Source organism: Motacilla alba, chromosome Z, assembly GCF_015832195.1.
Source record: "Motacilla alba alba isolate MOTALB_02 chromosome Z, Motacilla_alba_V1.0_pri, whole genome shotgun sequence".
Lineage (NCBI taxonomy): Eukaryota > Metazoa > Chordata > Aves > Passeriformes > Motacillidae > Motacilla > Motacilla alba.
Window position 1 is genome coordinate 1,422,652 of NC_052046.1, and position 25,976 is coordinate 1,448,627.

The following is a 25,976-nucleotide window of genomic DNA, read 5'->3' on the forward strand; positions in this document are numbered from 1 at the left end:
CTGGACAGGGCTTGGAGCAGCCTGGGACAGTGGCAGGTGTCCCTGCCCATGGCAGAGAGGGTGGAGCAAGGTGGTCTCTCTCCCTTCCAACCCAAACGATCCTGTGATGGCTATCATTCCGTGATAATTGTCAAGGTTTCAGTTCTTGCAGCACTTAACTGCTGTGTAACTTCTCCAAACAGTTTTGCTGGTGACATTTTGCAGCTAAGCTGAATGTGTAGGGCTGGAATCAGAAACTTTTTCACTTGAGGAATGTCTTTAAAGTCCTCAAACTCTCCTCAAGGTAGATTGGCTCAATTAATTAAAGCCTGTATCATGATGATCTGTTTTACCTTTGTATGGTGGAGTTGGGGTTGCGTATGGGACTTGTTCTTTCTTGTTCTACCAGTCAAACTAAACAAAATCTTCCCATACCTCTAGGGAATACTGCTTAGTTTCATGGAGAAATGGAGAAATCTTCATTTCCTTTCAACAGCAAGAAAACTTCATTAGTATTTCAAGCACTATGACTAAATAAAAATTCACAGTTTTAATTTTCTTAGTAGGAATGTTGTCATCTTCTAGTAGCAGTTGGTTCCCAGGTTTTGTGGGATCATAGAAAATGATTGGGTTCAGTTTTACTAAATACTCTTTGCATTCTGTTATCACTGTTGCATGTGGTTTGGGAATATTGTCTTGGAGTGTTTGAGTTCCCAGCTGGTGACTTCCAGGTGTTTTGGGCATTGTGGTGGATCCCCTTATGCTGAAGTTTCTTGGTGGGCTTAGACCAGCTTCTGATGCTTGTCCGTGGGTAGATGTCTTCCAGAGTAATTTGCCTTTTCTAAGCTAGTTCGGGTTAAAATGAGGTTATTTGATTTGATTCATGGGTGGCTTGGACCAGCCTGGTCTAGTGTAAGGTTTCCCTGCCAATAAACCTTCCAAACCAAACCATTTTGGGTTTCCATGAGTCTGGGAATTGCAAAATCCTCAGTAAGCAGGTGAAAAGGACACAGGGCTATGAGAGTGAAGCATCACCAAGAATCAGTAAAGCACTGAGGGAATCTGGGCAGTTTTATAGTAATTTTTGATTGATTCTGGAGCCTGCCTTTGAAGGAGGTGGAGGATAAGTTAAAATATTTCAAAGTGAAGTGGTTTAGGGTTGGAATTTCAAACACAGGAAGGGAATGGATTGAAGAAGAGATGAAAGTGAAGGGGTGAGCAGGAGATGAGCAGTGGATTAGCTGTAGGTCAGCTAGGTAATAAACACAGTATGGTGAAGTCATGTAAGAGGTACCAATGAAGCCCCTGCACCTTCCCTGGGTTATATTCCTGTCCTCAGAAACAGCTCAGTATTTTCTGGGCCAGTGCAAGTTGGGGAAGCAGGGTTTTGGAGCAGGAAAGCAGTTGGGCTTGCTGCCTTGGCAGGTGTCCTGTGGTGTGTTTTCCTTTGGAGCAGACAGCTCCTGGGCCTTTTCCTCTGGGACAGGACACACACTGTGGCATTTCCTCCTTGTCGTGGGCTGTGGTGGGTGTTGGCACTGGGATATGGGCTGGAAACGCCGTGTTCCTCGCGGGAAGTGTGCTCCCACACAGGCTGGCTCAGCATGGCTGAAAACCTGCACTCTCAGCTTGCCAGTTGCTCAGGAAGGAGAGGAGGAATGTCAGCATGGACAGTTTATTTAGCAAAGTGTCTGGCAACAAACAGCTCTGCTGTGTGACAGCAGTGCTTTCATTTCTAAGCAGTGATCAGAGATGGCAGGGTTAATACTTGAGGTTATAATCACTATGGGCCCTGCATTTTTTCACGTAATACCTACTTTACCAAAAGTTGTCTGAGCTTGACATAGAACAGCCAAAGAGTATTGCCAGTAAAAGAGATAAAGATAAGATTCTGGTCACCAAACGCTTGGCTTTGAAGTTGCTTTGCTCACTGAGGGTAAGAACAGCTTTCTTGTGAGCTTCCTTCATTCCTCCCCGTTCTTCCACTCCTTTGGCAGAGCAAGTTTATTTTGTTGAAGGTTTTATTTTCTGCTGAAAGTGCAGGAAATTCAGACAGCTCTCTTGGAAGCTCCCCAAAGCTAATACAAACAAGATACATATGCTTCTCTTAAACCAACTAAAAATAAAGTAAATTATTTGAAAATATTTAACTATAGATATTCCCCTATAAAGAGAAAGGCAAATTTATATCATTACAATAGTGGATGCTGATAAATTGTCTTATCAAGGTGAAATTCCCTGTAGCGTCTATTGTCTATTCCTCACAAAAGATTGAGGGGTACCACCCTGAAATCTGGAATAGCTGCATTACAGACAGAAGTAGAAACTACTGCATGTCCAAAAGCATAATTCATTGAAGTATTCTTTAGCATCTACGAAGCCAGATGAAAAAAAAAAAAAGTAATGTAAAATGAACTGAAACTGTCTGTTCAGCTATACTTTGTGTGGCTGCAGCTTATGGAGCTGGAACAGTTTACTAAATTTTTCCTGTTGGTTTCTCCCTGGTAAAAAAAATCCCAGAACTTGTCTCTTTGGGGTTAATTTGGCATTCTTAGTCCTTTTGATATCTGTTAATTGTGCAGGGTATGTATATTTTTTTTTCCCCAATGCTGACAAAATTGCCTTTATAGTCATATCTGCGTCATGAAGGAAGTAGTTGTTTATGACTATAATTTTTTATAATTTATGTTCACAAATTGTTGAATCTCACTGAAAATATTACAGATGAAGAGCTGTAGTGAGTCATCATGGACAGGGGCTCAGCATGGAGAACAGCCATAATTACAGTTGCCTGTGCAGCAGCCTCCACCCTCACCTTTTCTCTATTCCTACATCTATATGAGGCCTTCAGCCTCAGCTGTGAAGATGATGGGTGGTCCCACAGTGAGGATGCAGCAACACAGACATGGTGCAGCCCTCCCTGACATTCCAGTGCCTAAAGGGGCTCCAGAGGGGCTGGAAAGGCACTGGGGACAAGGCATGCAGGGCCAGCAGCCAGGCAATGGCTTCCCAGGGCCAGAGGGCAGGCCCAGATGGGAGATTGGGCAGGAATTGCTGGCTGGGAGGGTGGGCAGGCCCTGGCCCAGGGTGCCCAGAGCAGCTGGGGCTGTCCCTGCATCCCTGGCAGTGTCCCAGGCCAGGCTGGACAGGGCTTGGAGCAGCCTGGGACGGTGGAAGATGTCCCTTCCCATGGCAGGGGCTGGAACAAGATGGCTTTTAAGGTCCCTCCCAACCAAAACCATCCTGGGATTTTCTGAGTTGCAAAGAGAGGCAAAGGGAGCAGATGTCCTTAAGAGGTCACTCAGAACTAGCAGGGAGAGTGGTGAGTCCAAGATGGTTTTCCTTCTGTGAATTGTGGAGTTCCTGGGAAGGAAACTATTACATCATGTCCAGCTGTTTTAAGTAGCTGCTTCACAGCTTTTGCACACTGTGTGCACTCCTGGCTCCTCTGGAGAGGGACCAGCAATGTTGGTCAGAATGAGCTAAAGCCACCAAGCTCTGACACAAAGCAACTTGCACTTCTGAAAATTCAAATGTCAAACAAAGCATTTTATTACTGGCAGCAAGTTCCCACTCACTAAAAGCCATTCATTGTCATAAGCAGTTAAGTTCAGAATTGTGTTTGGACATTTTTTTTTTTGTCAGCCTGCATTTCCATCAAGTATTTCTTTTGCAATTACATGTGACATTTCCACTTTATTTTGTCAGGTTTCTTTGAATTAAGACTTCAGCACAGTGTGTTGTCCTGTTGTTTTCTTTTGCCCTATTTACATTGTGCAGTTGTACCATACTCCCTTACCAATCCCTGCTCAGGTTTTGCTTTTTTTAGGCAGATAAGTTTCTTCCTGCTTATTGTGCTAACTATATAATTAGCAGTTATTTAGCTGAAAGTATAATTTGGCTGGAAAATTGCTGTGATGTGAATGCACTGTGAGAAATGTGGCTTTTTTTAGCACACACAAGTGACCTGGGTGTCTGTACCCCATGTTGTATGGTGCATAACACCATTCACATGGATCTTGCCACAAAGGAAAAGTTTCTCTGTTAGATCTCCAATTTTTTAAAAAGTTAGAAAGTAGACCTCTTTAGGCTTACAATTATTCATTGCTTTGTATGGGGGTTTACTATATATCCAGATAAAAGGGAGGAAAACCAAATCATTGCATTTAAGTGAATTTCAGCTTGCTATAAAGAAATATATAATCATATCTGTAATATATAGTCTAAAGCTTGTAATTGTCGTGTGGACATAAAAGGAGACTTATGTTTGTTCATTAATGCTTCTTAGAATCATGGAATAGAATCCCAAAATGGTTTGGGTTGAAAGGGACCTTAGAGCTGATCTTGTTCCACCCCTGCCATGAGCAGGAACACCTTCCACTATCCCAGGGTCCCCGTCCAACCTGGCCTTGGACACTTCCATGGAGCAACCACAGCTGCTCTGAGAACCTGTGCCAGCTGTGACTGAGTGTGCTGCATATCTTCCTGGGTTAATGATTAAAAATGCAAAATATCATTAAGAAATCTGTCACCATCCATGCTGTGCAATACCCTGGGTACCACTCTGAAAAAGGGCAGTGCTTGACCTCCAGTCAAAAAATGGGCTAATCAAGGGTCTAATTTCATCATGGAAGAGAACCACATGTCCACCTTTGCTTATTGATACCATTTCATAGTCACCAAAATTCTGATTTTTCAACCAGCTTTTATTTTCTATGTAAACTAACTTTGGAGAGAAGAAAACAGAAAGCTGAATAATTTTGTCTCTGTTTATATTCAACAGTACAAACCACAAGGGATGGTTATGCAACACTAAGCTGAATTACACAAGACATGCCTCCCTTTATCTCCTCAGATCTGGTAACATTTAGAGGGTGGAGATTTGCATTCATTCATGATAGAATTTTTAAAATCAGTTTTCTATGGTCAAAATAATTAAAATAAATTCAATGTCAAATTTACTTAAAAGAATGAGCACTCGGGATGTTCCATTGTGGGAACCAGGAGATGGGGCACCATAAATTAAGTACGTGTTTGGTGACACTGAGTTTTTGCATCATCTGCTGACAGTGATTTGTTTTTTGATGGGTAAATATGTCTGTATGGAACTAACTGTGGGCAAATGGCTGGGGTTTCGTGCTTAGGCTGCTTGACTTCTCTTCATATTTAAAAGTCATATGCTTTCCAAGTGGTTTTACACATCAGGATGTAAGTATTGAATTCTGTGGAAGTGTTTGCCAAGGAGGATACCATGCTAATTATTGATTGTATTGCAGTAAAGAAAGCAACAATATTCCAGAATGGTCAGATCCAGGAACATCCAGCTCTGCCCATCATTTGCCTTGGCTTTAAACTTTTGTGTGTTCCTTGATAGTGTTTATCAAACTCAAATTGTTTTTCCCCAGATAATGTTCTCATTCATCGTGTTTTCCCCCGCATCCTCTCAGCTTATTTCCATTCTCTTTTGTCTGGCATGATTACTTGTTTTTTCCTTTTACCAAAAAACTACCCAGACATGTACCTGGCTGTCTTTTAGCTGTCACTGGCTGGTTTATCCTTTGTGCATCTAGAACATGACCAAACATCTGTCTTTTTGCCTTAAAAGTTAGAATCTTTGCAAAAAAAGCACCACATTTAACTTCTCTCCTGAGAAGGAACATGAAGTGACTACCTAGAGTTACCCACAGTAATGCGAGGGCTGTGCCTACATTGCCATCCCCTTTGCAGGCATGATTTCAGTCTCACAGAGTTGGTACTGAGCTTTTAGCTTCCACTTTTCTTTTTAATGATGGTTGTAATTATTTCTATGGGAATAAGCCAAAAAAATAGGTGGGGGAGGACTGGTACATGTCGATGTTGACAGAGGCATTATCTAAGCCCTGTTTTGTAAAGGAATATTGTAGTAATTTTAAATGTGAATGCCACACCAAATTTGTCAATTGTAAGCAATAGGAAACTTTTAACTCCTCTCCTTTAAATGTACTGTTCAATAGATTGAAGCATGTCTACGTTTTACAAATCAATATTTGACTTTTATTTTCGTATAACAGCTAATCCAATTTTAAAAAATGGTATTACAAGGATGTAAGCATCCTCTCTGCTGAGGATGATGTGTTAGTCCTTGCCTTGGCCACACACATTCAGCATTTCAGCTGTGTTCAGCTGCTCTGAAAGTAATGCACAAGGTGATAAACTGCAACAACAAAATGTTAATGTAACTTTACTTATACCTGTCTTGATACCATGTCTGGATGCAGTGGGTCTGTAGCTTGATACTGATGATACAGAGCAACAAAATCACATGGCATTTTATCAGCATTTCTCTACTGTCATCCAAATGCTGTCCTTGGATTTATGCTTGTTTTTTCCTTTGTTTTGAAAAGTTTCAAACCCTTAGGAATGATTCAATCTCTAATTATAGGAGCAGACAGTTCTCCTGATAATGTATGTGCAATACAGGGATTCAGTGCCATTTCTCTGTCTTTTATGGAGATAGTTCTTCTTATAAATTCTTTTTCGTGTAGTCAGTTGTGAGTAAAAATCTTCACTATATCTCCTCCTTTTCTTCATGAGGAGGTCCCAGATTCTGCACCTGTGATGTGGTTGCTGAAATATAGATGGTTGATTCTGTCCATCAGCTCTTAAAAACATTAAATTTAATTACTGTGCAATAACCTCTGAACCTTTTCATTGTTTGAAGCTGATCACTAGCAGAGTCTCCAACCTGTTGGAAGATGGTTAGCAATGCTTTCTGTTTCAATCAGCTGTATGTCTGGGGTTTAAGCTGAACACACCTTTTATTAAAAAAAAACATTTAGTTTTTGAAAAGTAGTTGTGTGGTTTGTTACCTTTCTGGTAACTGGATTGATCTCACTTGAATAATATTTCTGTGAAGGTCATCTAGTCTGTATTTTAGGATCATGTCTTGGTCACTAGCTCAGCCTGCTGCACTGGGGGCAGAAGTATGCCAGTGCTCAGAGCTTTAAAAAATATACCATAATACAGCATATTCTGCAGTAAATCTGAGTTGATAGGCAAGCACCATTCCACAGGTGAGTTAGGTCTGGATTTTTCTTCAGATGCCAGCTGAAGCAGTTATTTCTATTTTTGTTTAATATTTTCCATTACATACCCTTGACAACACCTACCTGGGATGCTGTTTCATAGCACAATAACTAGGTAACTACAGGCAGAGGAACCACCTGCATTTTGAAAGTAAAGATTATTTCTGTCACAGAAGAATCTGATCCCATTGACAGCAATCAGCTTTGTGAGGATTTCTGCCATCATTGTTAGCTACACTACAATGCTAATTTAGGTGGCAAAGTCATTAAAAAATAGGAGATATTTACATTCAGAAAAAAAAAATCTGTAATCTTCACTATCAGGTATCATTGCTAAAAAGGAATTTTACTGGAATGCATGCACAAGATATTCCTCTTCAAACAGGAGCTCCAAAAAAGCTTCCACTTAAATCTCCCTTGTTCATGTAGAACACAAGGGTTGGGGGTAACCAGACTAGTGTGGGAATAATGATGGGATCTCACTTCTCCATGGTCCTCAGTGTCACAAAAGAAATGGAGCAGCAGGTTAGGGGAATGGTGCTGCCTTCTGCAGGACCACATCTAGGGGAGGGATTTGGGACAAGGGACAGAGAGATTGGGCAAGAGGAAATGGCTTCCCAGGGCCAGAGGGCAGGCCCAGATGGGATATTAGGAAGGAATCTTTGGCTGGGAGGGTGGGCAGGCCCTGGCCCAGGGTGCCCAGAGCAGCTGTGGCTGCCCCTGCATCCCTGGCAGTGTCCAAGACCAGGTTGAATGGTGCTTGGAGCAGCCTGGGATAGTGGAAGGTGTCCCTGCACATGGAAGGGATGGAACTGGCTGAGCTTTAAAGTTCCTTCCAACCCAAACCGTTTTGGGATTCTGTGAGCTACACTTCTGGGAAGAAATGCACCTTGCTTTCCATTGAAAGCAGCCAGAGCAAAGTGCTAGTGAAGACTTTTGCTCTTTTTGAGTCTAAACAGGATAATGAAAATTCTTGTCTTCTCCTCTGCCTTGGAGACAGCATATATCTGCAACATGACAATTCCTACAGTTCTGCTTAATAGTAGAAAATAACTGTGTGCAGATTGAATGACAGCCCAACAAAATGCTGTGAGTACTGCCTTTTTCTGGTAAAGAATTTAAGTGCTTGTGATTACTCAGAAAGTGAACTTTGTGGGCAGTCGGCAAAAGGAAGTGTCGGTGGTTTCATTGTTCATACCCAGCAGAAAAACTCAATCTGGTTTAGTATGGTTCTCGTTCTTGCCAGACATGTAAAGTCTCACAGTCCAGTGCTTGATGTGATGGAGACAACCTAAATGATACAAACAAGGCAGAAGAGCCTTTTTTTACCCTATTCCAAGGTAGGACAAACAACTCTGCAGTCAGAATAACTGTATTGGAGATATCCTGATGTGAAGCTCAAGGAGGGAAATCCAGGCAGCTGGCAGGAGTTCACAAGTTCCTTGTTCAGCTTAGGAAGTTTGAGTTGTCAAATGCACTGACAAAATGAAAAGCCCTACAAGTTAATCTTAGTGTGAAGGCTTAGTGCACTGCAAAAGGAGATCCCTTTTTTCCTTCTTCTGCCCTTGCTTTTCTCTTTCACCCACTGTTTTCTATTTCTCTATTACTTTTTCTCCCTTTTCCCTATCCCTTCTTCCTGCATAGAAAATGTAATAAATTAATTATATGCTGAAGTGCTTTTACTTAGAATAGGAAGGGTTGAAAAGACTGTGTTCACTTAACCCTTACAAATTTGACAGATTACAATATGGTAATACTTTGTGTCATGGCTCCTGTTGGGAGAATCAAGCTATGAGGCTGAGTACTAGTATGATGCATTTCAATTAAAATTTTGGTGATTACTGGAGAAAACAGATTCCTTTCCAGACACATGGATGCCAGGTTTGCTCACCATAGAGACATTGCCAGCTAATAGCTTTATTAGTAATAATTACCTTTGTACTGCCTTTGTTACTCAATATTTTTACAATGCAAAAGAGCGCACTGACCTTTCGCTCCTTTCTTAAAGGCACAAGACCTGAATGTGATTGAGGAGGTGATCCGAATGATGCTGGAGATCATCAACTCCTGCCTGACCAACTCCCTCCATCACAACCCCAACCTGGTGTACGCTCTGCTCTACAAGCGCGATCTGTTTGAGCAGTTTCGGACTCACCCCTCCTTCCAGGACATCATGCAAAATATAGACCTGGTGAGTGATACCTGACTTCAGAGATGGATACACTTGGTTATGTGAGCTCTTCTTACTCTTGAGAGGTGGAAAATATTTATCACTTCTTACCAGTTTGTTTTAAAATGTTGAATTTTTCTTGTCTTTTTTTTGGGCCTGCACATGCCTTCTGGGCAGCGTAGAAACACAGAGTGGTTTGGGTTGGAAGAGACCTTAAAGGTCATTTAGTTCCAACCCTCTAATTTCTTCAACAGCCCTTTCCCACATCTTTAACTGAGGAGAATCAGAAGGATTTTGAGATGCCTCTGGTAAGGAATTCCCAAGCTGTGACACATCTTTCATCTCCCAAAGGGAGAACAGTGTCAGCGTCTCTTGACTGCCCCTTGTCAGAAACCTACCTTTCAGAGGAGCAGAAGCTAATTTTCATCATCAAACAATCCTTTTTCTTTTCTCTTACTCCTCTCACCAGCCTATTAATGATTATAGGGAATTAATTTTAAATAACTGAAGAGCAGGCATTCAGTTGTCTGTCTGTGAATGTGTGTTGTTTCCACCTGCCAAGAGTTTTCTTCACAGCGACCTTCCCCTTGCATAGGGAAGCATTTTAGAAGAAAACTGAAGAAAATAGCTGTGGATAAGAAGCTGTTATCAGTGTGACTCTCTGTGGAGTACGACTTGGGGAAACAATTGTTAATTACTTTGGCATCTGATAGTAGTTTTAATATTCATATGGAGAGCCTGAGCTTTTGCTAGAAAATTTGAAGTGTTACAATTTTTTTTCTGTCTTCTAGTCAATATTTGCAGAGCTGAGCAATGTTTGAAGCCACACTATGACCACTGGGTGCAAGTTACTTGAAGGGAGGGCTGAGCAGGGTACTAAGTCTCTGAATGCAGTGAATAACATATTATTGTGCTTAATAATCTACTAATGATAACATATTATTGTGCTTAATAATCTATTGTGCTTAATAATCTAGAGTTTTTGGTTTGGAGATTGGTACAGGAGATTGACAGATATCTGATTGCCCATAAAGGAAAATCATTTAAAATGTTGAACTGAAATCCTGCTCTGTACCTATTCCTTCCTCTTCTGTTCTCTCTTCACATTTCCTGGTCATGCAAGAGTTTGGAACGTGGAGAACTTGAAGCTCAAAACTCTCCAAACTTCCAGCAGCTGCAGACTACAGGCAGCATGATACTGTCTGGATGATTAGAACAAGATGTCTTCAAGTTGTGTAAAGAGGATATGGTGCGCTGGAGATAACAGTTGTCTACATTCCTGACTGAGATAGGGACCTTCTCTGGTTACTTGCCCACATCCAGGATAACTGATGGTGGCCAGATCCTTCTGCTTGCAGCCCTGTGCCTCCCACAGACAGCAGCACGTCCTTTCCTTTGTAACAGTTAAATGTAGGTTTTCCTCAACAATTTAAACAATTCGTCCCCAAAACTATTTAATATTGGGTTACAGCATAATGCCAGTTACATTCAGAAACTATTTAAAGCTTTCCAAGGGAGCATGTTGAATTTTTAAATAGCTCCTTTGTTAGAGAAGCGAGGACGTCAAAAAAAGAAATTTTTAAATTTTTTTTTAATGTACCTGTCACCATCTGGCAAGTGGTAAGAGCTGTCAGCCTTGTAGATCTGAATAAAAGATGAGACTCATCTGACTCCTTGTCTACCCTGTCACATCCTGCACTTCATACACAGTATTGGCAGCACCATACAGAACCAGTCTTTGTCATGCATGCTACAGCCAGAATGTTCTAACTGGTCTTACTGTCCCTTGAAACAGTGGCAAATCATGTCAGTTTTACTGTACACATTGCAGGGAGCTTGTCTGGGAGCCACGTGGGCATGATCTGAGAAGAAGAGAAATGAGTTTCTGTCTCCAAGAACTTACCAGGCTTTTGTCTGCAGTGGTGGAGCTGGGACCTCCATCCTCACAGCTGCATGGGACACTGTGGATGTCTGAAATGGAGCTGTGCTTTGAAAGGAGTCAGAAAAAAAATCTTAAAAGATTTGGCTCAATAAATTTCTAAAGTGTATGTTGCTGAAAGCTGGGAGGATATACTCATGGGGAGGATCTCCCTATTCTTGACCTGCTCTTGTATTCTTATGTCAGCATCCATTCCAGCCTGTTTTCAGATAGAATAGTGAGCTGGCCAGGCTTTTCCTGTGACCAAGGCTGGTTATTCAGAAGAGGATGGATGCACCAACTTCCTGTGTATTGGGGAGCTGTGTTAGCTTTCAGGCTGTTGTGATCAATGAAATTTTGTGGCCCAATTTGTATAAACTGTAGATAGAAACGGTAAATGTTGCAACTTTTGGTAATGTAAGAGTGGTCAAAAACGTTACCTTTCTGAAGCTCCCCAAGTATGTCTGCAGGGGCTCTGCTACATCCTGACTCCCTCTCTTGGTACTTTCTCTGGTCATAAACAGCAAAGTATGTTTGGATTATCTGTACCCATGCTGCAGTGGAACCAGGAGTGTAATTTTTGACCATAGCATGTAGTGATAGGACAAGGGGCAATGGCTTCCCACTGCCAAAGGGTAGGGATAGATGGGATATTGGGAAGGAATTCTTGGTTGGGAGGGTGGTGACACCCTGGCACAGCGTGCCCACAGAAGTTGTGGCTGGCCCATCCCTGGAAGTGTTCCAGACCAGGTTGGATGGGGCTTGCAGTAAACTGGTCAAGGAGAAGGTGCATTGGAATTGGACTAGATGGCCTTTGAAAGTTTCTTCCAGCCCACGCCGTTCTGGAATTCTATGATTCCAATTATCAGATAGCTCTAGAGATTCACGTGAGCAGTAGGTGCCTGTTACGCTCTGTGTCTCTCTGACATCCCTCTGCTCCAGCAAATTCTGCCCACCAGCTGATGAAAGATTCTCTGACTGTAGACTGTAGTCCAGACTTGTATTTCATAGAGAAATACTAACAGACAGTGTGATAATGTTTAATGCTGCAGAAATCAGACCAAAATACAGAACACGTAGAGTCTGTAATGAGTTTTGGACACCAGAACACTTGCCAGTTTGCCTTGTCAAGAATGTATAAAATAGATATGACATGTAAAGACTTAAATGCTTATTATTTTTACTCAGTTGGACATAATGTACTCATCAACCAAAAGGAAGCATGGAAGAGGTGAAAAGGCTAAAAATTTGAAGAAGAATTAATTGGAGAGTGTACTGGGGATGTAATAATGAGTAGTTGATGGTGCAAATAGAAAAAGGCATCTGCTGCAATTCTGTGTGTGTATACAAGCAAAGAATAACCCAGAGATGTCCTCTTAAGCCTAATCATGCTGGTGACATCTTAGCTGGATTACTCTGGGTTTATAATCTCAGAACCATTTAACCACTTTCAAGACCACTGAGTCCGATCATTCCCCAGCACTGCCCAGGCCGCCGCTGTCCCATGTCCCCAAGTGCCACAGCCACATGGCTTTTAAACTCTTCCACAGACTGGGGACTCCACCAGTGCCCTGGGCAGCTGGGCCAGGGCTGGACAAGCCTTTCCTTGGAGGAATTTTCTTCAATATCCAACCTGAGCCTCCCCTGGCCCAGCCTGAGGCCGTTCCCTCTGCTCCTGTCCCTGTTCCCTGGGAGCAGAGCCCGACCCCCCCAGCTGTCCCCTCCTGTCAGGAGCTGTGCAGAGCCACAGGGTCCCCCCTGAGCCTCCTTTGCTCCAGGCTGAGCCCCTTCCCAGCTCCCTCAGCCTCTCCTGGGGCTCCAGCCCCTTCCCAGCTCCGTTCCCTGCCCTGGGCACGCTCCAGCCCCTCAGTGTCTCTCTTGTCCTGAGGGCCCAGAACTGTCCCCAGCACTGGAGGTGCCTCAGCAGGGCCAGCACAGGGGACAGGCACTGCCCTGGGGCTGTGTCACAGCCTGGCTGGGACAGCCGAGGGGCCATTACCCACCGGGGCACACCTGTGCTCATACTCAGCTGGCACCATGAAAGAAATTCCAGGGAGAAATAAGAGCTGTAGAAAACAGAACCTCTGAAGGTGCTGATTTGCTAAAGTGATGTGGTATTTTTCAAATAAAATGCTGCTTTGAAGGGAAATGGAATAATCTCTTTGACATACTTGTGGATTCACAGATCATAAGGAAAGACTTTTCCAAGCCTTTTCCATTATTCCTGGGAATAATGAAGCACTGTGGTAGATTTTCAGGGACTTCAGCATTGGAGACCTCGGGGGTTTGGCAGCATGGCACTGGGGCAGAGGACAGACCAGCATAGGCACAGGTAGATGTGGGGATGCCTCTGCAGCCCCCCAGGGCTCAGACCAGAGCAGGAATTGCCCGGGTTACTTTCAGTGCAGACCTGGCCACATTAGCTCTGGGCTGTTTCTCAGGATTTGGGCCATTCAGTTTACTCTGGAGATAGACATAATCTCTGTGTGCTTCATCACTTAGGCGAAAATAGGTGAATGTATAAGGGTTGTCAGTATATGGACCACTTTTTATTGAAAACTACTTATTTGCCTCTGTGTTTTTATAAATAATCTAAAAATCACCATTGCCAGCTGATTGGGACCATATGGGAACCATTAATGCTGTACAGAAGAAACTGAAATCAAAATACCTTCTGCTTCCTATTACTTTACCTTTTATTTTAGAAAGCCATTTTAGTAGGAGATGAGACATCTTGTTTATCTAAAATGGGATATTCTTCTTCTGAAAGATGAAGAAAGAGGAATGCTATGGTTCCTCTTCTGGCCTTGTGCAGAAATATTTCATATGGGAGCTGTCTATAAGCCTCCACTTCAGAGGTGGTCTGTAATTTGGTCAGCTGCTTCAGATATGTCAGGAATTTGGTGGAGACTCTTCACTTATCATTCCTAAAGATGTGTTTGGTTCATGGCCACGGTGAGAACTCCTTGGCTTTCATTGCTCTCATATTTCCTACAAGCGAGCAACTGATACCAGGTGGTGGAACAGGCCTAACTAGGAGCTGCTAGAATTTTGTTTGCAAAATACTCTGATAGACATCAGGAGGTTGGGAGCAACAGCTTAGTGATGCAAAGGATTCAATTGATGCAATTTCCTACAAGGAATTTAATTCTTCAAAGACATTTCTCTACTAGATTTTAAAATCAATCAAGTTGTCTTCACTTTGCCATAGCAACCCCTGCTGTAAGACCTTCAGGACTTATGAATTAAGTTTTTATGGCTTTCCTTAAAATTAGAGAAACCTTGACCCTGCTGATTGCCAGAGCCTGGCTAAATACTCTAAGGTTTTGGTGGATTTGGCTTGGGGTTTTCTTGGTTGTTGTTTGTTTGCTTTGGGGGGGCTCTTTTTGCCTGGTTTTTGTTTTCCTCACTCCTACACCCTAGGAGTGGAGAGCAGAATACCTGGAAAAGCTCTTGTGTCCTTGAACATGCTCCTCATTTCAAGGTGGTTCTGAAAAATACAGTACTTCAAGTTTGCTGATTAACCTCTTGTTTTTCTCCTGCTGTTGAATCACCTGAAGCTGTTTCACCTATTCTTAAAGGTTTTGCCTGTCATTGGCTCCAGCTATGACTACTGGATACCAAATGTAGCTGTGATATAGGTTTCCCTATGGAAGCTGCTTAGTTGAAGTGCTAATCCTGTTGTACTTTACAGTGAGAGGTTTGTTTTCTTCTTTTCTTCTCCATTCGGCCACCAATACACCATATTACTCTGCCAGTGGTGAATGTGGCTGGAAATAAAATTCTCAAAGTGTTTCTTTCAATCACTTCCAAAGGGAAACAAAATTGACAAAAACAGGTTCAAAACTTACTCATTTTTTGCCAAGTGATTTTTTTCTTCTGTCTTTTAGAACTGACCTTTGCAGTTGCAGGCAGAGGAGGCAGCAACGTGTTGTACTGTTATTTTTAGCTGGAGGAGAAGGAGAGGAGTTGTCATGTTGATTAGGCAGCAGCACTGCCTGGGCTGCCGCAGGCCTCACAGCACTTCAGCATCTGGTGATAGAATCCAAGTGGAGAAAACATTTTGCCCTTGATAGCTCTGCTGTTGGCATGCTGTAAAGGGAAGTATTTTGTTACTTCAGCCTTGCAGCCCAATTGAAAACAATAGTTGGGTGAAATAACAGACACTGTGGTTGTTCCCTCACAACCTCAAAAATAATCTCCAAAACCTAAAATATTGCCTTTAAATGAAAAATGTTTCTAAATCATTCTAATCTTGTAGTACATTTAATCTCTGGCAATACCTCGCAACTTTACTGTTTAGAAAACAAAAGGAGAAAGTATGAGTTTCTCATGGAAAATTGATCTCTAGGAAGAAATTCTCACTGCGGGGATGGTGAGGCTCTGGCACAGGTTTCCCAGAGCAGCTGTGGCTGTTCCTGGGTCCCTGAAAGTGTGCAAGGCCAGGTTGGATGGGGCTGGGAGCAACCTGGGATAGTGGAAGGTGTCCCTGCCCATGGCAGGGATATGGCACTGGATGATCTTTAAGGTCCTTTCCCAACCAAAGCATTCCATGAGTCTAGGATTAAAACCAGTTTTGGAAATCACTATAGAAAACGACATAGTTTTTGTATAGACAGGATAGACTAAGGTACAACCTAAGGTACCTTGGGATTAGACTCTGCAGAGGGCAAGGCTCTCCATGCATTTTATCTGGACAGGGGTCAGATGTTCCTGATGAGGGGTTGTCTAATCCTGGATTAGACATGCCTTTTAATCTCTGCTAATATGGAAGCCAGACTGGAGAGAGAGCTCTTAGAAGGGGTTATGTTGCCTCAAGGAGAGGCTTTTCAGTGCTCAGCATGACTAGGAAGAGAGTAATTCACAGCAACTTGTGGAGCTTCTTCCTACTCTTCTTTTTAAACAGTCTTTGCTGTTGTTTTCTTAGACCAATTGCCCAAATAATTAAGAAGAAAATTAATTTTCAGAGTATCAGGAAGACACCATCTCTCAGCCTTGTTTATTTGCCCTAAGATTTGGTGTTTTTCTATTCATAGTTATATGCTCAGCTGGTTTTAAAACATGTACTAAAACCTGAAACTCATTTAATGCTATTTACCCAGCCTATTTTTTCTGATTCATTTTACTTTCAATGGGACAAGGAGTGGAAATCTGTTAATTTTAATTTTTATTTTAAATTCACTTCTGTTACCTAAGTGTAGAAGATAATTAAAGCTCTTTCAAAGGAAAAGGCTACTATTCCTTAATATGATGTTGAGCTTTTATATTTTTATATCTGACTAGATTAGTAGGAAAAGTGTTAGACCCTCTGCTACAGAGGTGGGAGCTTGGGCATGAGAGACGTAATACTGGGTGCTTTTTGGTTTTATTCCTGATATGGAGCTAATAAGAAAATGCCTCCTTTAGGATCTCCTCTGTATAATCAATCTTTTTTTTTTATTTATTTTTGCTTTTCTGTTTTGTTATTTCATTGGATTACTTGAGGGTACCTCACTATCTCACTGGGGTATTGTGCTCTCAGGGTCCAAAAGACAGGTACTTAGTTTCTATTTTGTTTGAAGTAGTAAGGCAAATAACTTCTAGAGATAAGTACCATTATTAAAGTAGGTATTTTTAATTTTAGTCATCAACTACACATCAAAAATAGCCATTCTGAGTTCTCTAAAATGCTGACATAGCCTGAAAATACTGGAAGCCTGTCTTGCTTTTGTTCTTTTGAAATATAACCTGAAGAAGATTAGTACCTTTACCACAAAAACATAAGTCTTTCAAAAACATGTTAAGATTGAAGGGTTTTGACTTCCCAAAATAGGAAATGTCAGAATTCAGGGAGTATCTGTGAGCTTCATTCAGTTTTTTTACATGTTTGCATTATGATAGTATTTTAACCTTTTTGTTAAAAGCTAAATATTAAGTTTTGCCTTTGTTGTGGTTTAGCAGAACTTGAGCTAACAAGGCAGTGCCACTGGGATGATTCTCTGCAGGAGCCTGCCCTTGGCGAGGATGGGTTTCACCAGTGATTACTGACAACAGAGGAGTGTTGAATGCAGGAAGATGTTTTTTTCTTTCAAAGTCTGTGGGCAACTTGCTTGTTCCTCTGTGAGCTGTGTATCCTCCACCAGCAATTTGTCCCAAACTCTGTGCCAAAACCGTGTCAGCCTCACTCTGAGGTCCTCACGCTCTTTGCACAAGCTGTTTCTTGCTGTTTTACTCTGTTCTTTCTGGTCCCTCCCTCCAGCTCCTTTGCTTATGAATTCAGCACATCTTCCTAGTCCTTTTTTTCTAGGGATCAGAGATCACAGCCCTCCACCAGGTCCTTGTCTCTTAGAATGTAAAAGCCTACCTGCAGCATCTGCCAGAGGCAGTGAAATTCTCCCTTCTGCTCAAGTATGTTGATAATCGTAGGGACAGCACAGAATATTAAATCTGAATTTTCTCTTGACTGGTTTGTGTACTTCTGTTGTTAGAAACAAAATAAAACAGAGAGAAAAACCAAACCAAACACCACAATCCCATGACAACCCCAAAAAGTAACTTCCAGCAATTTTAGTCTGCCTCTTTCTCATTGACTTGGTGCAGGAATTTCTAGAGATCCCAGCAAATCTTCCAGCTGAAAACAAGGGCTGGGCTTTCTGTGGGGGAAGTCACAAACAGGAACAACAAATTTGAATCTCACAGCAATCAAGCCATCAGCTGTCTTTGTTTTATGAACAGCAGCTGAGCTGGGAGGCATAATTAGGGTAATGGTTTCTGGCTCCAGCTGTGTCTCACTACAGAACAAAGAGAGCTCAGTGGAGATTTTGTAGTATAATACACTTTTCCCCACTTCTACTTGAGAGAATTATCGAAGATTACTCGATGGACTGGCACTGTGATTCAGATACAAGTGAACATCAGTATTTTTCTACAGGGTGTGTTGAAAGCTCACAGGATTTTGCAGAACTTGTCATCAGCATTGTGCTTGCCTCCAGCCCAGGGGTAGCCAGGTGCTCTGGTGCAGACAGGCTCTACCAAGTGCCTCTTGTGGTACTTCCAGAGGATTCTAAGTAGGTGTTGAAATTTTTCCCCAGATCCTTTTTGTGTTTTGAGTCCTGGATCCCTTCTGTGACTAAGGAGCTTCCCTGGGATAAGGGATGGAGTTTGCAAAGTGTGTTCTTTTTGGATGAAAGGAGCTATAGAAATGGAATTTTTCTAATGTCCCACATGGATAACTGCCGGTGGGATGTCTGCTTCTGCTGTGACCCACTGAGCTTGGAGAGGGATAAAAGTTAAAGCCTGACCTAACTGAGTTCTAGCTAACAAGGACCAGCTGGGTCACAGAAAAGGGGATGGGAAGGGAAGTATGAGGAAAATGAGCTTGGCTTTACCAGGAGGATGTCTGGAAGATGATAGGGAATCTGCAGGATTCCTTAGGACCTAGAATCCAGGATGTGGAAGGTATGTGCGGCACTTGGGGTGGATACTGGGTGGAAAAGGAGCTTGGGGAGCTTCCTTCTCACCATCTACTTGCTGTGGCTTTGAGTGCTACACGGCTCCCAGGAAATGTAGTCTCTCATAGTGAGATACTTAACAGTTGTGTTAAAGCCTTTTGTCCAGAAGTCAGTTAAACTATAATGATTTTACTTTATACTTTACAATTTAAGTAAATTTCTAGCTCAAATCACAGAAAGACTGGAAGAACTCAGAAGCCTGATGGGCAGAATAGACAGAAAGAAATATAGGCATATGTCAGTGCACAATACTTGAAAATGTAAATTTATTAATTCAGCTGTGTGTGTTACATTGTAAAATCATCTGTCTATTAAAAATGACTGCAGGAGGATGCTGAGAGTTGTGCTAATTTGACATTAACAAAGTCTCCCTTGCTGTGACACAGGCAATAACGTGATTATTCTTTAAGAAGTACAACGGTGCCAAAAAACAAGCTTTGTGTATAAATTGATCCAAAGATCTCTTCTATTTATTTATGTGCTGTGATGTTTCATTCCAGGTGATCAGCTTTTTCAGCTCCCGATTAGAGCAAGCTGGAGCTGAGCTGTCAGTGGAGCGAGTTCTGGAAATCATCAAGCAGGGAGCTGTTGCTTTGCCCAAAGACAGGCTAAGAGTAAGTGCTCAAGACCTCATCACTTAAAGTATACTGTTCCTATCAATTACACATATATGCCCTTTATATCTGTAACTTCAAAAAATCATCTCTCCTCTCAGTAGTGACTGATAAGTGATTGCACTGTCGATTGCCATATGTGTATGTTTTCATTTAAATTCCTAATTTCTGCTAAGTGTTTGGGTGAGTTTTTGTGATTAGTTATTAAATTGAAGTGTGTGGAGGAATTAAAATTTGCTGAAGCTAAGGTTTTCTTCATCGTATCCTGAAGACGCAGGCTCCTCTCTCCATCTGTTGTTTAGTTATGCTGTAACCAAACCCTGGTAATTCTCTCTTTTGATTAATTTCTTTTTCTGTCTCTAGTATTCTAGTGCACCTCTGTCTTGGTCTAAATTAAATGCTATAAGGGTAAATTTGGAGGGCTTTAGTTAAGAATTTACCCAACCTAGTGAAAATCAGTTCAGGACCTATAAGTCTGGTCAACATGATGATGAGCTTTCTATATAATCCTGAGCAGTCCCCTCCATTCCTTTCTGAGAACCTCTCAGATCTCTTGAGGGATTTACCAACTTGACAGGTTTTGTGAGGCTAAAATCCATTAATGGCTGTGTGATGTTTAAATACTGCAATAAAGAAATCTGTGTAAGTGGGTAAGTAAGCAAATGGGAGCTGTGTGTGTTTTTTAAACACGATGAATCTTGTTTCTCTGTTATGCCAAGTTTATTTTAAATACTGTCTGTTTTCTGCAGAACTATTTTTGTGGCTACTCTGTGATAAGAGAGTGAGAGCACCATTTCTTTTGTGGTAACTTTAGTAAAATATCCTCTGATAAGGCACACTGAGTCTGTACAGCCAGTGGCAATGGCTGGTAATTTATTTATATGCTGGTAATTTTAAAACACCCAGTGGGAATTTTCTGGCTGGCTGCATATACTAATGTCTTTGCTTCGGTTCCCTGTGTCCCTGAGATGGCACATCTTTAGTCACTCAGACTGAATTCCTTCAGGAGAGGTTGGTCTAGAGTCTGAGTCCTGAGCCACAGTACAGGAATAGCCTGAGTAACACCGGAGCAGTTGTTGGGTCCAAATCCAGCCCTTTAGGTTGTCCTTTCTGTGTGGTGATGCTGTGAATGCAGAGGAACACTGGAACTTTGGTGGTTTCTATGACAACTTGTTCTGATGTGTTGATAATTAAAAGCTCTTATGTTGAGGCTACACCCTTCTTGACACAGAGCCATCACCAAATCAATTCACTACTTAGAAAAAAATGAAGATTTTCTCAGTTGCGGAGTGTGCCACATTGACTGGTGTGTCAGGCCACAGTTTACAGAAATGCTGTTTCTGGAGTAAAATCCCATCAAGTTTCAATTTTCTGCACTAATGATATACAGTATTCAAAATTATATGTTTATATTGCCACTTAAAGCAACAAACCAGCAGTTTTTGGTGTGTGCCAAGCTCTGTAAGTCCTCACCAAACAGTCAAGTACTTCCAGTTTTAAAGATGCTTACTGTTGCTTGGAGCACTTCTCTTTCCTCTGGAGCACTTGAGTTTTGGGACAGACTTACAAAGGGAATATAGCCAGCCTGGCACATCAATCTTCTATACTGACCACTTACACCTACTGGGTTTTGTCTTTTTATTTTCCTTTGGTTTCCTTTATTTTTCTTTTTTTTTTTCCCACCTTTTTTTTTTTGTTTTGTTTTTTCTTTTTCTTTTCTTTCTTTTTTAATACCTTTGCTGAGCAGGTTTCTTTTCCATGTAGAAAAGGTGACATTGACCTTGGGATAGGATGTTTGTATATATATAGATATGCATGTATGTATTGTCATGCATCAATTTGTACATGCAAATAACATCCTTCCCTTGCAGAGGTAGAGCAGCACACGTTTCCCTCCTGCAGAAATGGCCTTGTGAGTCTTTGTGCCCTCTGTCCGTGTGCCTCTCTCCTGGGAGTCTCCCTGTTCCTCAGGTCTTCCCACTTAAGTCTGAGGTTTTCAGGGGAAGCTCTTCTAAAGCTCGACAAACTCATATTAAGATCAGACTGTAGATATAGTTACACAATAACTCTGGCAACTCCGAGGCACTTCAGCAGCTAAGTAAAGGAGAAAGCTTTAATCCTTAGGTCTTTAATGACACTCTCTGGGCAAGTCTGGATGGGTGGGAGCAGCCCTACCCTACCTGGCTGTGATGGCACCTTTCAGGGAGCTGTGCAGAGCCACAAGGTCCCCCCTGAGCCTCCTTTGCTCCAGGCTGAGCCCCTTCCCAGCTCCCTCAGCCTCTCCTGGGGCTCCAGCCCCTTCCCAGCTCTGTTCCCTGCCCTGGACACGCTCCAGCCCCTCAGTGTCTCTCTTGTCCTGAGGGGCCAGAGCTGTCCCCAGAACCAGGGGCAGCTTGTGCTCAGCCAGCTTGGACGTCTGGAGAAGCTGTGAATCTGTTGCATCTGTGCTGACACAACCTACACGTAATTCCAATGTGCAAAGCTGTGGAGTTCAATCCCAAGAAAATGTATACATGTATATGTGTGTGTCAGCTTTGCAGTTAATTGCTAAGTAATTTTCAAGCCATCCTTGCCTTTTGCCACAGCATACTGAAGTGCTGTAAAGTACAAGAGACCCTGCAGAGATATTATTCCTGCCTCCGAGAAATAACCATCTTCAGCTGAAGCACTCTGGGGGAGGCAGTTGAAACATGGATATGATTTGGAAAATGAGGGCTGAGGCAGAGCTTTTACTCAGTCACTTCCCTGCAGCTCAGACAATGATGGGGTTTTTTTGTGTGTACCTAATGTATGCACCGATGTTTTCAAGTGAATGTTTTCAAGTTGCTTATCTTGGCCTTTGTCGAGGAAGTGAGCATTCAAGAGGTGCTACATGTATTCAGCTTCTGAGTCTGCTGCTTAGCCCATAGTTCAAACATGAATCAACTGTCAACTAAAAATAACAGCACTTAGAGCCACGATCCTCATCTGCATAATGGAGCTTATCAGTTTGGGAGCACACCCTGGTGCTCCTGCTCTCTTCCACTGTGGGAAGCAACACGGGATGCAAAGTGAGCATGGGTAGTAGCAGTAGGTCATGGATAAATATATATATATATGTGTGTGTGTGTGTCTGTGTCTGTGTTAGGAAAGATATCCTGCATTTTCTTAGCAAATAATTATTGGGAAATGGGAGATCTAACTCAGATTTTCCTTCCAGTCCTGGAGCAGTCTGACTGGAGACAAACAATATAATTAACATTATTTTAAGCATATGCTTTTAGCTGTGTACTGTGGAAGGCCAAGAAAGTCCAAGCTGAGCAATTAGCCTTTTAGAAGACTTCTGCACAAACAGAGAGATAAAGGGCAGGTGCTGAAATCAAGAGCTGGTTATTTCTCCCTCAGTCTGTGGGAGGAGATAAATGAAGTTAATATGCCCGGGATGGAGGCAGAAGCCATGGCGTGGAGATAGAGCTGTCTCCTTCGCAGACGAGCAGCCCACAATCCAGGCTCCCTGCTATATTGCAGAAGCTTATTAAAGGCAATTTAGAGATCATAGTGATAGGTGAAAATTAGCTTCATTCTTTCTTTCTCTTTATTTTTTTGAATGTTCTCAGGCTGCCTTCCTTCCCTTTGGTGACCTATCTGTACTTTCAGGATTAGGAGAGTGAGAGAAGCGGGACCGTGTCTGGAGCCTGTGACTTATCTCAGGATTTCAAGGGGAGTTAGCCAGCAGATAACAACAACTCTTCTGCAATAAGTGGGAAAACTTGTTTTAAATGCCAGCTAGTGACTGGAAGCTGACATTTGGTTTTATGGAATGATCACACTTGGGAGGCCACATTTAATGCTTTATAAAAGAAAAGTTCTCATTACCTAAGCCACTTAAGATGGAGATTTGTTTTTCATGAGCATTTTCTGATCTGCTTGTGTTTTTCCCCCACTTCTTTTCTCCCCATGTCAATGAGTATTTTGTCATCAGTGTGCACTCTGTCAGATGTTCTTTGTGTGCTATGCAGACATGCCATTATGCCATCAACTCTCACGATTTTGATATGGTACAAAATTTAATATTTATTGAAGTGCATTTGAGTTCGATGGGCATTAAAATTTCACAGAATATATAAAAGGAGCAGAGGTAAAAGCCTTCAGTCTCTTGACAGAACAAGTTTCACTTTAGGTGTTAAAAGCACTTCTCATAGATTTTCCCTTCTATTAACAATGTACTTCCAACTCCATCATCTTCAATTTGTTTCACTGAAAAAAGCTGCTAATCACTGAGGCACCAGAGCACAGGGGAAGAGTAAATTGTCATCATGGTGATGGCAGATACTGCCTGGGAGGTGGACCAGAGCAGCTTTATATCTCTAGCACATCACCTTGAGGAAGCAGCACCAGAAGTTTAGCTACAAAAAATATATCATAAAAATGAGATGGTTGTTGAACGAGGTGGCAGTGAATTCAACAGGGGATGTCAAGCACAGGTGCTTTGGTAGAACCACGGATTCATTTATGTTGGAAAAGCCTTCCAAGACCACCAAGTCCCACCATTTCCCCAGCACTGCTCAGGTCACCACTAACCTATGGTGGTTAACCTATGTGGCATCCCCTAATGCCACATCCACACGGCTTTTAATTCCCTGCAGGGATGGGGACTGCAACACTGCCCTTGGCAACAAGGGATTGACAGAGCTTTATGTAAAGAAATTTTCCCTGGTGTCCAGCCTGAGCCTGCCCTGGCCCAGCCTGAGGCCGTTCCCTCTGCTCCTGTCCCTGTTCCCTGGGAGCAGAGCCCGACCCCCCCGGCTGTCCCCTCCTGGCAGGAGCTGTGCAGAGCCACAAGGTCCCCCCTGAGCCTCCTTTGCTCCAGGCTGAGCCCCTTCCCAGCTCCCACAGCTGTTCCCCATCAGACCTGTGCTCATGGCAAATCAGAAATTAGGAATGGCCATATAAGAAAGTGCATGTGAAGTCCCCAAAACCAAAGAAACCTAAACGATTTCTTGGCTTGGGTACTGAGCTTTCTTTGGAAGAATTTTCCTGCTTCTGCAAATGCTCCTCCCAGGGAGGAGACATCATCTGTTGATCAGTCAGTGGTGCCATCACACCTGCAGAGGGACAGGACATGGGCAACCCTGTATAGCACCCCAGATGGCAAAGGGAATCGAAGTGTTATATATATATATGCACCTTGTTGATCCAAAGAAACCATCTATTGCCCCATCTTCTATTAGAACTGCTCCTGATCACCGGTTTTATTTTTTCCCTACAGTCCTGCTGTCCTTAATCCTGAGTGTTTGGTATTTGGCCACAGCAAGATGCTGGATTCAGGATCCAGACTGGTGGTCTTTAATAATCCAGATTAAACTTTGGGGCAGATCTGTAATTGCTTTAAAAGCTATGTTCAGCTTTCTTGTGTTTGTTTTACTGCTGTAACACTTTTGCTGCTGTGGAGTTTTTGGTGGAATAGTTCACAAATTAACTCTGTGTGATACCATAAGGGAGTAGGGACAGAGGAGTTACGGAGACCAACAACTCCATTACAGAGTTCTAGGGCACAGCACTAAGCAAGAGAGACAGAAAACTTCCTTAAAAAATAAATTCATCCAGTTCTTCCTGATATTTATCTTTTTCTTTTTTTTTTCTGGCTCAAAGGTCAAAGTTCTTATTACAGTGGAAGCTGATTGTGTCTAATACATCCTTAGGTCTGACGCTAGGCAGGCGTCTACAACACAGACTTCCTTTTGCTGACCCTCAGCTGCTGTTAACCCTTACCCTGAAGAAGATCAGATTAGTGACAGAAGTGTAAGAAAGTTTTAAACAAAGTGCTTTTTGGGCCTTTCCAGAACACTGACCATATGCTAAGAATAAGAGTATTTATGGATTGTATATTTCCTTCTGACAATTTATACCCTCAATTAAGATGTCAGACTTCCCTGCTTCCGTGAGCTGACCTGTAAGTGATGGACAATAATTCACATTTCTTTTGAAGGCATTTGTTTTAGAGGTCGGCTTCTCAGAGACCTTGAGTACAGAAGAATATACTCTGCGTCCCTTGAGAAATATTATTTTGGGTAATCAAAATTCCAGGGGGAAAAAATGATCTTGAAAGTTTTGATGGGCTTTGTGGTCAGAAAATAACTTATCATTGTGAAACTCTGAGCAGTCAAAGACATGTCTGCACTCAGCTGACTCTGGCTAATCTTACAGTGGGACTATAAACCTGTCTGTCTGTCTGAGCCAGGGCAAACCCTAATGCAGGTGCTTTTCTATTAATGTAAGCCTCGCTACTTAAATTGGTGAGAATGAGTTGAAACTAAACTGGATGACACCACTTTATAATAAGTATGTCCAAGCAGGAGTTTCTATCATTTAAATCTGTTTAATTAAATGGTGCAAACTTGTGTGTAGGCAAGATCTAAAGTATGTGAAAAATACTATGGAAAAACTGTGATTATTATAGTGCTTGAAGTTAGATACTTGCTGACATAATGCATTGTATGGGAACTCTTGGCTTTGTAGTTTGAAACCTTACAGGAAGAAAAATAACGGCATCATCCCAGAAGGTAACAAAAGCTTTGGGGGTTTAGTTCAGAAATAAATACCACCCTCACTTTGAAGCATTAACATGATAATCCACAGAAATGTGACTTTAGTAGGAAGTAGGGTTCAGTAGTTAGTTGGAATACATAGCATGTTATCAAAAAATATGCTCATGTGCCTGGTTGCTTTAACACTGAAAAAGCCAACGGCCAAAGTAAATTC

The 25,976-nt window shown here is 42.2% G+C and overlaps 1 protein-coding gene across 9 annotated transcripts in view; it reads left to right on the forward strand.

Moving 5' to 3' along the window:
* Positions 1-25,976, forward strand: part of DYM (dymeclin) — a 209,227-nt gene that overhangs the window by 156,318 nt on the left and 26,933 nt on the right. For all 9 annotated transcript variants that reach the window (XM_038125822.1, XM_038125824.1, XM_038125827.1 and 6 more), the window contains 2 exons: positions 9,052-9,234; positions 19,122-19,235. In XM_038125822.1, the coding sequence (XP_037981750.1) occupies positions 9,052-9,234; positions 19,122-19,235 (297 nt within the window). The remainder of the gene's footprint in view (positions 1-9,051; positions 9,235-19,121; positions 19,236-25,976) is intronic.